The sequence below is a fragment of the Varanus komodoensis genome, unplaced genomic scaffold (genome assembly GCF_004798865.1).
Source record: "Varanus komodoensis strain SLA01 unplaced genomic scaffold, ASM479886v1 scaffold5, whole genome shotgun sequence".
In the NCBI taxonomy this organism is placed as follows: domain Eukaryota; kingdom Metazoa; phylum Chordata; class Lepidosauria; order Squamata; family Varanidae; genus Varanus; species Varanus komodoensis.
The window spans coordinates 28621933-28635013 of record NW_025336087.1 but is presented as its reverse complement, the minus strand read 5'-3'; the positions used below and the strand labels follow the sequence as shown (position 1 = coordinate 28635013).

The following is a 13081-nucleotide window of genomic DNA, read 5'->3' as shown; positions in this document are numbered from 1 at the left end:
AAAGGAAGTTAGGAACTTTATGGCAGCACCGAAGAAGTACAAGCAGAGAAAGACAAAGCACTGAAGTGTCACTTTATGCCCTCTGGTGGTATATTCACCAAATGTCTGAGATCAACATCTACAAGTCTGGACATTCTGCTCTAGGCAATTCCAATGAAAACTGTTTCCACTTAAGATAACAAAAAGTGTTATTTCACCTGAATTAATACCATTAAGGAATGCAATGCAATTCAAAGAAATAGATCTACAATCATTAGGCAAAACTAGAATTTTACAAACCTGTGGAAGTTGCTGTGCTGCTATACAAGTTTCTACAGAGGATACCAGAAGAGATAGATCCCAAAACCAGTAAAATTATGAAGTCACATATTTGTAACTAAGTTTCTGACAATACAAAGAAAGAATTCCATGGAGGGTTTTTCACAGGAAAAGTTTCGTTATACATTGGTAACACTTTGGAATAGCAACTATAATACAGTGAGTTTTTAAAAAGAGAAATAGCTTTAATTCGCAACATAATTACATTTATGTGTGGAGGTTTTCCTGAGCAATGATGCAATGAACGAAAACAATACAGAGTTTCTCAGTCTTCACCACTATCTAGGCAGAGTCAATTTTTCAAACTAAAGGATAAAAAAATATATATCTTGCCTTTCCTCCAGGTTCAGCCTTCACTTTTGGGCTTACAGGATTATACCATTTTAAACACCTAAGAAGAAAGAATTTGCAAATGCACACCCAATGAGCTTGACAGCTGAGCAATTTTATAAACATAGGGAGTCCTCCTCTAGAGAAAGGAGGGAAGATGACAGAAGATGCATCATGATACATCACACTGACAATTAGCCAGTGCACTGGTCATCTGCTCTCCAACTCACATTGCTCCCAAGAGACAACAGCACACTCCATGGCTTGTGTCACTCTGCCCGTGGGCCACTGCGGGACAATATTTCTTGTATGCTTGTTCCTATTGAAGGAATGTTTTCCAGCTTCCAGCCAGGCTCCAATCATTCCTTTTAAGCGCAATATTTTTATCTGCTGCCCCAGAAGCACATAAACAGCTTCATGTTATTAGTGCTACTGTTCTCAAGGCACAACTGTGCAAGTTTGCCTGTCTACCTCTTACTTTTCTCAGCAGTACAGTTAATATACCCTCTGTACATGGGGAAATCCCACTAGTCAGCTTCATCTTCTAACTGTATTACAGCTTGAACTGACAAGTTTCCCTGTCACTTTCCTCCTCCACATCAAGGTTTCCCTTGACCATGAACTCTGAAAGTGGTAGCTTAACAAGATGGAGCTAATGGTGCCAGTGAGTTTAATTTCTGTGGGAAAATGGAAATAGCACTTGTAAAGACCATGAAAAAAGAATTTAAAAATCCCCTGCTAAAATCAACATTTTCCCACAGTTAAGCACACCCATACTCTTACAGTAATTACACCTACCTGCCCTAATATCACCTTTCTTTTCAGCCACTCCTTTTGAAGTTAAGGAAAGTGATGGAGTAAGAGAGTGAGGAAAATGACAAATATCAGTTCAGGATGTAAGGTGAGAAAATGCAATCTACAAGCAGGAGTTTATTGGCTCCCCCAACAACCTCCAATCACAAACCCTTTCAGAGGCAAGTACTTTGTTCACTGCCTTCTTTTTCCACTGGTTCTGAAGCTCATAAATGTGCTTACAATTTTAAAAAGTTATTTCCCCCAGTCCTTCACAAGTGCACAGATTTGCCTGTCTGCTATGTACAGTCTGCAGTAGCACATTCACATTGTCAATTTCCTTGCAAATTACCTATACCACTTCGGCACTTCCAAACTCCAAAAGCTGTCAATGGGAGTGCTGAATTAAAAATAATAATCATAGCAGCACATTTGTGCACATTTGAAGACACAAAAATACTTCTGAAAAAGTGACAAACACTTTCTGGACATTCCAGTTTATCTTTATACCAGTAGAGAGGTAGACATCAGTGACAAAGGAAGATAGAGGAGGCACTAACAGAACTGCAAGAACCCAGACTCCTCAATGCTCTCGCCAGAAGCACTGCAGTCACCTGGGACAAGCCAATGTGTTGGGTTCAAATGTTAAAAGCAAGCTACCCACAACACACCAGCCCTTTGGTGCTCAGGGTGGTTTGAGTATGGTTAATAAACCATACTAAGCTGTCCATGCCATATTTGTATATTGTGATTAGCCATGTCAACACAAACAAGGCTTATGATTCACCAGTCAAGCTTTTTGCACTTCTAAACAAATTTAATCATAACCACCTCATTTATTCTTTCACTGTGGTTTCGTTTTCCTCAGAAAAACCCCCTCTCAAAATAACTTTTAAAAATGAGTCAACTGCAAATACACTATTAGGCAAGCTGGGCAGTTTCAGAGTTGTAATTAATGTGTTTTAATGTGATTATCCCTAGCAAGTACGAGGCAAGCCATATATCACTGAAATATATATATGTATTCAAAAATCCAAGGTCACCACATGTAGCTGAAAATTGATAGCTAAACAAGTATATGGTTGAGTGCAAACACAGTAACAGGTCACCTTGGACTTTCCATGCCATAGCAGAGCTTACTGATCAGCAAGCACCTCACTCACTAGGTGAGGACTAAGTGAACCACTTAGCAGGAGATAAGAATTCACAAGACAAGCTGAAGAAAGTTACCAGGTTTGCATGATTAGGAAAGGACGATAAGCCACCATGCCTTACATTCCCACCCCACAGATGTTAAGTCATTGTTAAGTCACTTTAATCACCCTGCAACCTATCACTTCATCTAGATCTGGCTGGCGAAAGTGGGCACCAGGCAAGCTTATAATCACCCTGGAACACATATATTGTTCCAGGGTTGTGGACTACCTGTGACAACATTCTGACAACACGATAACCCAAGCACTGTAAGGGTCATCTGGCAGCACACTACTGACACATCGAGGGTGAAAAAATAAGCCCCGGCAGTTTATTTTCCTCCCTCAATCATGCAGGCCCAGTTAAAGTAACCTTAAAGTGCACAAGGCAGGAAATGTCAGGCTGTATTTAAATGTGATCTTCCATGCAAAGTTTTGTGAGCATCTGAGCTTTACTGAACAAAAAGTGATACTTTACATAAAGGTCATGAATTATTCAGGTAAGGATAGCTTCTTTAATTTAAACTTCATAATTCGGGCAGAATACAGCACTGATTTTCCAAAGCCACCTAAGTTAACCTACAGGTTTGAACATATATATGTTACCAAATATATTGCAGACCTTCACTGAACAATACAACCACGTCAGCTAATAGAAACCTGTCATCAAAACCAACAAGATTAAGCAGCTGTTTCTAAAATGGGAAGTACAAAGAGTGGAAATGTGGTTCATTTAAGCAAGAATTTGGTGTCCTCAAACAGCAACATGTGCCTGTATATGTATTAACGTTAAGTAAGATTCATTCTATTTATAAGCTGGATCATTTTCTACAAGTAGCATTTATTACTCCTAGTGAAAATATGATTTCAATCACTTTTATTGAAACACTGAAGTTCATTACAACATTACAAACATCAGAACAATGTAACATCATGAGTATTCATCTACCTCTACCATTTTTGACATATTTACCCCACTATTCATGAGAAAGCCTAATGTGATTTTCTTTCCATGAAATGAAACCTCCAGTATTTTTAGTTTTGAAGCAATGTTTTCCAAAACATGACCAATCCAGCTTATGCCCATGTTCTCCGGCTTAACCAGAAAGGCCTAGATTTACTGTTGCCCACAAGTTTTTGAAATCAGTGCACTCATTCCACAATGCTTTTGAGTGACAATTCTTGCTAATTTAAATAGCATTAGAGATACCATAGACACACAGAAAAGGGAGGATATGGGATGCATATATCCTCTTGCTGGGCACAGAAAGAGAAAATCATTCATATCAAAACTGTGGTGGGGTTATAAATATTCTGTTTCTTTTCCAGTGCAGGCATCTTTAGAATTATGTTAAATCCATTGGTTTCAATGGGTCATATCCAATGGTCTTTGACTATGCAATGAACACTGCTGGCAAAATATAGACTTCTCCCCAATCCAGATCTAGTAGTTTTCAAAATCTCCTCCAAAATCTTAGGGAATCCTAAGAAGAAATATAATGGAATTTGGGCGGCATGAGGAAAAGGAAGTCCTGTTGCACAAGTAGTATGATCCTGAATGTAACCCAATTGTTTAAAATATCTCTGATCCTACATAAAATCAAGCTGTAAATCCTAAAACACAGATTTTGGCCAACAAGCACAGGAGAAATACATACCAGTACAATAAACTCATCTTCTGTTAAAATGCCCAGAATCCACACTGACCAAAGTGATACAATTTTTCCCTTTTTTCTCTACACTGAACAAGTTTTCCATTCTTAACAAGTTTCTGCCAAGTCACATAAACAGCATGAGCCAAATGGCTGCCAATAACCTTCTGAATTCAGATTACAAGTATCCAACAGAGGGCAAAAGTGCAGGGGTAAGGACTGCCTTGCTGCTCCTCCCACCTTCCAACATTTAAATGTCTGATTTCACTGGCTCACAAGGAAAGAAGCTGAGGAACCATTGGGATTCCTCACAGGACAGTGGTCCTGTTCCCCTCCGCTCTGAACTCGGTCTTGCAATCTCACAGCTGCAGCCAGTGAGAAAAGAACAATGCTGCTTGCAAGGGCAGGCAGAGGACAGGCCAAATTTGCAACCCCAGCTTTCACCTCAGAAAGCTTTTCCAGACTCATAGCTGGGACACTGACTTATATTATGGACATCTGGACAGCACTTAGTGGCTACAGGACTGAGCCCAAGTATTTACTTCTAACATGCATATTAGCATACCATGCGCCCATATCATAAAGTGGTATATAAAGCAATACAAGTCTGAGTGTTGCAGCTCAGAATGTATTTAATGCAGGCCTTACAGTGTGCAAACGTGTGCCATCTCCACTTCAAAGAGGTACACCAAACATGCCTCTCAACTAACAATTACCCAGTTTTCAAGTCATTCTCTTTCCATCTTCTTGACACTGCATATGCACACTGCAAAAACTTGACTGTTAGCCCTTACCTTGCCACACTTTTCCTCCAAAAACATCGTGATATAGAAGAACAAGCAGCCCTATGCAGCATCTGCTTGTTTACCATATAGCACTGAATATGCTTACAGAGTGCTCGGCAGACACAATGCTCAATGTGCAAAGGTCTAACCTGCAACCCACTGAATGCTGAGGTGTACCTACCCACCTTTATGTTACACTCTTCTCCCTCCCTGACATGCTTGTGAACTGCCATCAAGGAGCTCTCAAACAGTGAGTGACCGTGGGTGAGTCCACACGACATGGCAACCCAGACAGCCAATAAGATACACAGTAGAGTTATTTGTGAAACAACCATAGTGCATCCAACAAGTGACTGAAGATACATGCAGATTCATGGCTGCATATTTCCCTGTTAAAGAAACAAATGCTGAAAGTTCTTTTTTTTTTAAAAGAGACGCCTTTCTTTCTGACACCTCTCAAAAAAGCACCTGTGAAAAAGGGCAGCTTTATGGCCTTATTTTTCTGAGTAACTAGACACTCAGGGAAATAGGAAAAGGTGTGACCTGTGGGAGAGGAACACCAAAATCAAAAGTTCATTGTGTAATCAACACCACCATTCGAGAGCCCTCACGGCTTCCCTTGACAGACTCCCATTTGACAACTCTCAAGTGAATGCAAAATAATAAAATAACCTGCTTGAAGACTCTGTTGTCAATGTCTATGGGCTGCTATGTTAATGGCAGGAATTTATCAAGACAAGCCTTACCATTTTGCCTATCCAGAGATGTACACTTGAACTCTGAAAAAAAAATAGCAAAAAATCCTCAGGGAAAAAAGAGCACATTCAGTTGTGCAAAGAACAAAGGTGGCAAACTACTAAGTGTCTCTCTAACGTGCTGCATGAGCTCTTCGAAGGGGCTGTCAGAAGCTGCCACTTAGGAGACCGTAGAAAGCAATCTCCGGAAAAAGTACGGAGGAGAAAACCATGGCAAGCACACAATATTTACAACTGCAGCAGGGGAAAGCAAATCAGTGACAGTCACTCCAAAGTGCTGTTGCCACTGGTGGTGGCCCCAATAGCAGCAACAGGGTTTTTTTGCTACTCTACTAGAGCTTGCTCATTGCTTTCCTAGATCCATAATGGGGTCTGTCACCTTGCTTTGGACAACAGGACTACTTGTCAGGGGACCAAAAATGTCCTGTTGTCCAAGAATAAGCCATACATTGGCAGGGTGGTAACCCACAACGGGCTGCTGTGTCTTCCAAACCCAATCTATGCCTCAGTTGCCCACAGTACAGCCTAGACAGATTTAAGAGACTCCTATTTCACTATTATTTACTAAGTCCACGCAATAATAGCTATTAGGATATCATCTATCAGGATATTCTAATAAAGATTAAATATTTATTTATTTATTTTTTATTTATTAAAACATTTCTATGCCACCCCTTGCCGAGGGGCGGCTTACAACATCAAATAAAATACAAAATATTAAAGTTATTGAAGAATTCTCATTTTCAGTTCAAGCCTACTATAACCAGGTTTGCGCATAACACTAATACATTGTTAGCCCATGTCTGTTTCCTATTCAGCATTTGTCTGGCACAATCAAACCAGCCATAGTTTGATTTCTCAGTCCTAGGCTGTCTACTTACCTTCTCCTTTGGCTGCTCCCCACACTCCATTGTATCCAACTGACCACCTTCATCCACCCCTGCTGGCAAAACTACCAGTGAGCAACCCACATGTCTAGGTTCACATGTAATAGCAAAATACGGTTTGTTTGTGGTTAAAAAACACAGTTTATTAGCACAATTGTGTTCACATATCACAATAACCTAGAACTCAACAATTCAACAATGGGTTAAATAAACCATTGAGCAGCTTTATATACAAACTAGGTAGTTAGATTGTGTGAAAAATGGTAAATTCAAGGATTCATGTGCACTATTTCTTGTGGAGGATTAGAATTATATCTAGTGTTACCCACATTAAATATAATCCTTTTTATCTAGCGAGGCATGCCTTCCTTTATTTCCAGGAAGCCAGTACTGCACATGAACCCCAGACAGGAACAAAACACCAAAGATAAGTTATGCCTGTGAAGCCAAGTTGGAACTTTCCCTGACCTATTGTTCTATCATTCTGGATCAGACAGTGTCCCGTGGCTAGTTCATAGCCAAGTATGCAACCAAGGCTCTTGTGGAAGGCTTCAGTCAGGGAGAGGGCTGTTTTCTACACTGCACCATTCCGCCAAGTAGACAGAGAGGGTCCTGGATTTGTAATGCGAGGCATACTGCTTTTTCCAAACAAGTACAAACACCTGCCTGTAGCATTATCTAGAGACAATAATAAACTACAAATAGCAACTTGTTTTTATTTCTCTTAATTCTTTTATGTTCTCTGTTTTAAGCAATACAACTAACATTGGGGTTACATAGATCTGTATGTTTTCATTTGAAAGGATTCCAGTGCAAAAGCTTCTAGTCAGCCAAGAGGCTAACCTTGGGGGCGGCGGGGGGGGGGGGGATGGGTAGAAAGAGTGAGGGCAAATGCTGGCAGATTTATAATTTGGCAAGCTATTGGATCTTTTACTTGAACTTACATCCACTAGGAAGAGTTCTTATGACTCCCTCAATAAATAGCAGTTAACTACTGATCTGAATGTGTTTTAGGTTGGAACTAAAAATGGCTCCCAGACATAATCCTTCAGAAAGCTTTCTGAAACACCTTTTATTAATCTCTAATTATAAAGAACTTACCCTCTGTATAACATATTATCCATCATGCAGTATTCTCCAAAGTGGTGTTCGACTACAATTCTCATCATCCCTAACCTGACTGGGGATGTTGGAGTTCTAGGCCAAAGTGGGTGCCAGATTGAAAAAGGATGACTCAAAGTCTAAAAATAGTCATTTAAAAAATGTTTATCTTAAAGCACTAGTGGTCTTCACTATTATATGGAACTATCCTTTACATAACAGCATAGGAGTTTGGAAAATGCAAGGCCACAGAGCTGGGAAATGGCAAGATTTCCCAGATCACAGTAAATTTTGCAATGTATTTACTTTGCTACATAACCCACAATGGGTTTAACAGTTTTAAATATCTGGCCAAACACCAAGGAAGGAATCTTGCTTAAATAAAAGGCCATCTTTTCTATTGATGAAATACAAAAGCAAAGTTTAGTATTAGTATTAACTTTTTCTAGTCCTACATCCTATTAGAAAGCCTCCTACTTATCCAATTCAGATGCACAAGTCCCTGCACCACAGAATTTGACTCTAAAACAAGTTTATCTAGAGATACACATATGACAGTAAAAACATCTTCTTGTGGAAGCTTAAGGACAAACAAATTTATTCTGGAATAAGCTATGCTAGACACTATCTGCTTCCTCAGATGCATTGAAGACAGTGCCCACAAAAACTTATGCCAGGGGAAATACATTACCCTTTAAGGTGTTGCAAGATTTTTTGCAGTTTTTCCTGCAATAAACTAGCTCAGGAAATTGTTACATCTACTAGTGTAACCCAGTAACTGCCCATTCTGAAGTAAGCCCCATTGAGTTGGGTAGTGTTTACTGCAAGATAAGTGCATATAGGACTGCAGCCTATGAAAATTAAAGTGCTCAGGATGACACAGATGGACTATTTATTGTTTGTTTACATGAAAGTGTTAGATTTCTTAGTCAGATAGAAGCCATGCTATTTCATTCATAAAACAGAAGTGGTGCATGTATGTGAACAGAATAGGCCCAACTTCTTAGTTACAAGCAAATAACTAAGCAACAATGTGATGCAGCAGCTAGGACACTGAACCCTAAATGGGAAAACTTACATTCAGAGCTTAGGTTAAGCCCCTCTCTCCCACACAGCAGTCAGCATACAAGGGCTGTTGTTTAAACTGAATGCAAGTGGAGCCCTGTATGCTGAGGTCCTTGGAGCAAGGGCAAAATATAAATGTAGAAATAATAAAATAGAGCAGTTGAGACTTGGGACATTCCATTCTAACTTAACATTCATGCAGGCTTATCTTTCGCAGTCATCAAACAAGCCCCCCACACAAACATACCTGCACCGGCAAAGGCAAGCTCCTATCGAGCAGCAAGCCAGGCACACAACTAGAGCAGTCACCACCTGCTCCTTCGCCACATTGGGTTCAGGCACCAGAGCAGTATTTGTCTGAAAGCCTCACAGGCACACCCTGTCCGGGAAGGCTGGCACTCTGCGAGAGGCACCGCTCCAAAAGCCAGTGTGGGACACATCCTGAACGGGCAGGTTGCCTTACTACAGCACACGTGGTCCGGCGCTGAGTCGAAAGCAGCTTTTAAATCCGGCTCCGTGACTTGCCTCCGGCTCAATTTAAGGCCACCCAACACAGAAACAAGGGCACTAACGCCAAGTTCATATTCAAAGTCTGCCAGCGGCTCCAGTGCCCTTCTTGGCCGCGATCCTGGGCAACACGTCTTACCTGGTCGTAAGCCCCAGGAAAACTATCGCGACTCCGGTCAGAGCAAACAGGGGCAAGAGGAAGGGGCAAGACGTCCCCCGAGGCTCCCGCTGTCACCTCGCTGCGGCGGCCAACCCCTCTCTCCTCGGAGGGGACAAGTTGGAGGAACGGCCCCCGTTCCCTTCCCGAGGAAATGCAAGCCCCGCTTGGCTCAGGCGGACCAAGTTCCCGCTCCCCGCCTCCCACGGCTCCTTTGTCCGCCACTCCCAGCGCCCCGGCCTGGACCTCGCCCCGCTCACCTGGGGGAAGGAGCCCTCCCGGCGGTGGTTCTTGGGATGGTCCAAGTGGCCCCGATCCAGCATCAGGTAGAGCGAGAAGATCACCACGCAGAAGACCGCGCTGCCAAAAACCGTGAACTGCCGGCTCAGCTTCATCGCCGCGCCGGGCAAGGCGGAAAAGGAGGAGCGGGGGGATCAGGAGCCGCCGCCGCCGGAACGCGCCTCGAGCACCGCACCCCGCTCAACGGCGGCGACTCTTCCTCGAACTGCTAAACTTCTCGGCACGCCCGCGAAGCGTCCCGGCCCCGCCGCTCGGCTGGAGCTCCGCTGGAAGGGTAAAAGTTCCCTCCTGGGCCCTGGCGGCGGCAAGCGGGGCCGGGATGGAGCGGCGCCCGCAGCGCCTTCCCGCGGGTCCCTCCGGGCAAGTTCCGTCTTCTTGAGCCGCTCTCGGCGCGCCAAAATCCTCTACGCGGTGACGGGCGCCGTGATGCCTGCTGAAGAACCGCCCGGGAGTTTCCGGGAAGCGACGGGGCTCCACTTTCGCTTCGCTGGCTCCTCTGGTGGGAAGCAGGCAAGCGAGCCAGCGAGCGAGCCGGGCCGCCGAAAGGACGGCAGGCGGGCGCCCGACCGCACCGAAGCCCCGTCCGTGCGCCTGGCGGCGCGTCCTCCCGCTGCCACCCGGGAGCGGCACTGGTAACGGCTCCGCGATCGCACGAGCGGCGCTGGGAGGGAGGCGGGGAGCTGCCGCGGCCGGCCGCCTCGCTAGCGCAGCAGCAGCAGCAGCAGCAACAGCGCCCGCTGCGGCGGCGACTACCGCCGGAGACCAGCGCGCTCCGCCCACCGCACGCACCAGGGCAGGGGAGGCGGAGCTTGGCCCGCCAGCCACACAGCGCCGCCGCACGCTTAGCCGGCGGCGGGGCGGGCTCGGCCTGGCCGGGAGGGGACGCGCGGGCGGAGGCGGCGAGGGGGCCGCGGCAGGTTGTGCCTCGATCGGGCGACCCTGTGCCGGATGCCGCTCGGGGGTTTCAGGGCGGCGCGGCCAAGTTTCGGGCCCTCTTTTCTTTCTTATCTCTGCCTTTCTAAAAGAAAGCACAGCAACACCCGCAAGCCCGAGCCTGGGCGCGCCGATCAGGAAGGACTCGACGAGGCTTCACGTTACTGCAGCCGCCCCGCGAGCGGCCGCCCTCCAGATGTGCCGGACTACCGCTCCCGTCGTTCCCCGCGGGAACATCTGGAGGGCGCTTCTCGGAGCGGGGCGGCTGCGGCGAAGTGTGTGCATACGATCGCGGCCTTGAATAACTGGAAGGAAGCCAGCATGCCACCCTCGTCCTGACGGGAGATTGCTGCGTTTGCGTGCCTGGGCCCTGCGAGGGGGCAGCTGCTGCAGCTGCTTCCTCGACATTTCTGGGGGACGTTCCAGCTGTTCCTGCCTTCGAGGTGGCGCGGCGGTGCGGACCGCGACGCCACGCGGTGTGCCTCGGGACCGGTTCACGCTGTCTCTAAGAGGGTGCGTGGGGGGGGGGGCGATTCTTTCCCCGGCCCTCCGTTGCTAGAGTCTCCCTAAGGTAGTTTTTGTTCCCCTAATTGAAAAGAAGGAAAAGTTTGTGTGCATTGTCAGGTAGCGGGAGAAGGGGAAGGAAGCCCTACATGAGTTGTTTGTAGCGTTGGAATACTTCTGCTGTGTAACGCACTGCGGTCCTTTCATCCCGTGCATATTTTCTTGCCCCATGGACGACAAGGAGCCTTAGAAGGAAACGTGGATGATGGGTTTATAGCTTGTCTAGTCAGAAAATACTGTATCCTAATTCAGTAGGATGTACACTGAGTAGTAAGTCCCATAGCAAAGGATTGCAGCCACCTCTAGGCACTGGAAAGGGTAGGATACTAAATAAATAAAGGATGCTGTTCACTCTTGCCAGCAAATAAGCACAACTGGACTGAATAGAACAAGGTTTTTGTAGGGTAGTATTACGGGGATGAAATCCTGTGCAAGTTTAGAAGTTGTAAAGCCCCACACCTGGCTGGCTGCCTGTTGCAGAACTTTCCCCCCTCTAATTATGTAGAAAAATCTACCTAAAATATAATTGCAAGCAAATGCCTAGTCCTTATAACTTATGAGTGAAACCTGGTCATTGTAACCTCTGCTGGGTTTACTTGGGATTAAGTCCAACTGACTTGAGTGAAATTTGCTCCCAAATTGGTGTGCAAAGGATTGACGCATAAGGCTCTGGTCCTATTCACTTTCCTGGGAGCAAGTTCTAATTTGCTCAGAAGAGCTTCAAAGCAGACATGTAGGATTTCATTTACCAAGAGTTTAGTGGTTGCATGTCTGCTTGCATCTGGACAATGTGGGCCTGTCTTCACTCTGTAGCAGGCCCCTCTGCCAAAGAGTTGGGCTTCTGCGCTCCTTGCCCTGCCCTTTCCACTTGCCCTTTTTGATACTTTTGCTGCCCCATCATTTCTGGGTGGGAGCTGTTTAGTAGAACGCTGAGTCTGTGTGTTGGTTGCAGGACTCACATGGTTCTGGATTACTTGTTTGGCTTACCAAAAATAAAGTAAAATACATAAATGATACAATCAGCAACAGATAAAAGAACACTATTAAAACCAGACAGTTACTGAAGTTGTTATTTTTATTGCAATTATAATGCCTGGCACAATAGCAAGAACTTCACTTGACACGAAAAGGACATTGAGGTATGTGTCAGGAAAACATTCCTAGGAATTTTCCAAATTCCTGACACTACAACAGAAAAGGCTCTTATGTCATCACTGCTCACTACACCTGTGACAGCAGGGCTACTCAAGGAAAAGCCTCCAAGGCTGTCCTTAAGGAATCTTGTGTGGCTTGTAAGTTGCACTTGTAGCAGAGTTCAAAAACACAGATGGCTGTATTATGTATTTAGTTCATTTTTCTACTGCCCAACACCTGAAGCTCTATGGCCAGTATCCTGTACTATTCTTGTTGGATGTACAGTTTATCTTCTCTTGTCAGAATAGGAATGATAGCATCTTAGCTACTGCGGAAATTAATATCGGTGAGGAAAGCACTTTAGGGAGCAGCCTGATCAGTCACCATCACCCACTAGCCTGTACCTTCCTCAAGGTGTGTGATGCTTTCACTTTGTGGACTATTACTTTTACAAGAAGTACATTTCCACATTGGTCAGTCTTCATAAACAAAAGTCAGTTGTTTGTGCTTCTAATTGGTTACTGTTACCCAGAAGTTGAGAACTTTTGCTTTTCCCTTCCTTGGCTTCCTTACAGAAAGAAATAGGGCAGGATAGAAATGCTATATCA

At 44.8% G+C, this 13081-nt stretch overlaps 1 protein-coding gene across 1 annotated transcript in view; it reads right to left on the bottom strand.

Annotated features, from left to right (window-relative positions):
- The window catches only part of MAN2A1 (mannosidase alpha class 2A member 1), a 74382-nt gene extending 63863 nt beyond the window's left edge, over positions 1-10519 (bottom strand). Inside the window, exon 1 of the mRNA XM_044445734.1 lies at positions 9803-10519. Within this exon, the coding sequence (XP_044301669.1) occupies positions 9803-9937 (135 nt within the window). The 5' untranslated portion in view covers positions 9938-10519. The remainder of the gene's footprint in view (positions 1-9802) is intronic.
- Between the last annotated feature and the right edge of the window lie 2562 nt (positions 10520-13081).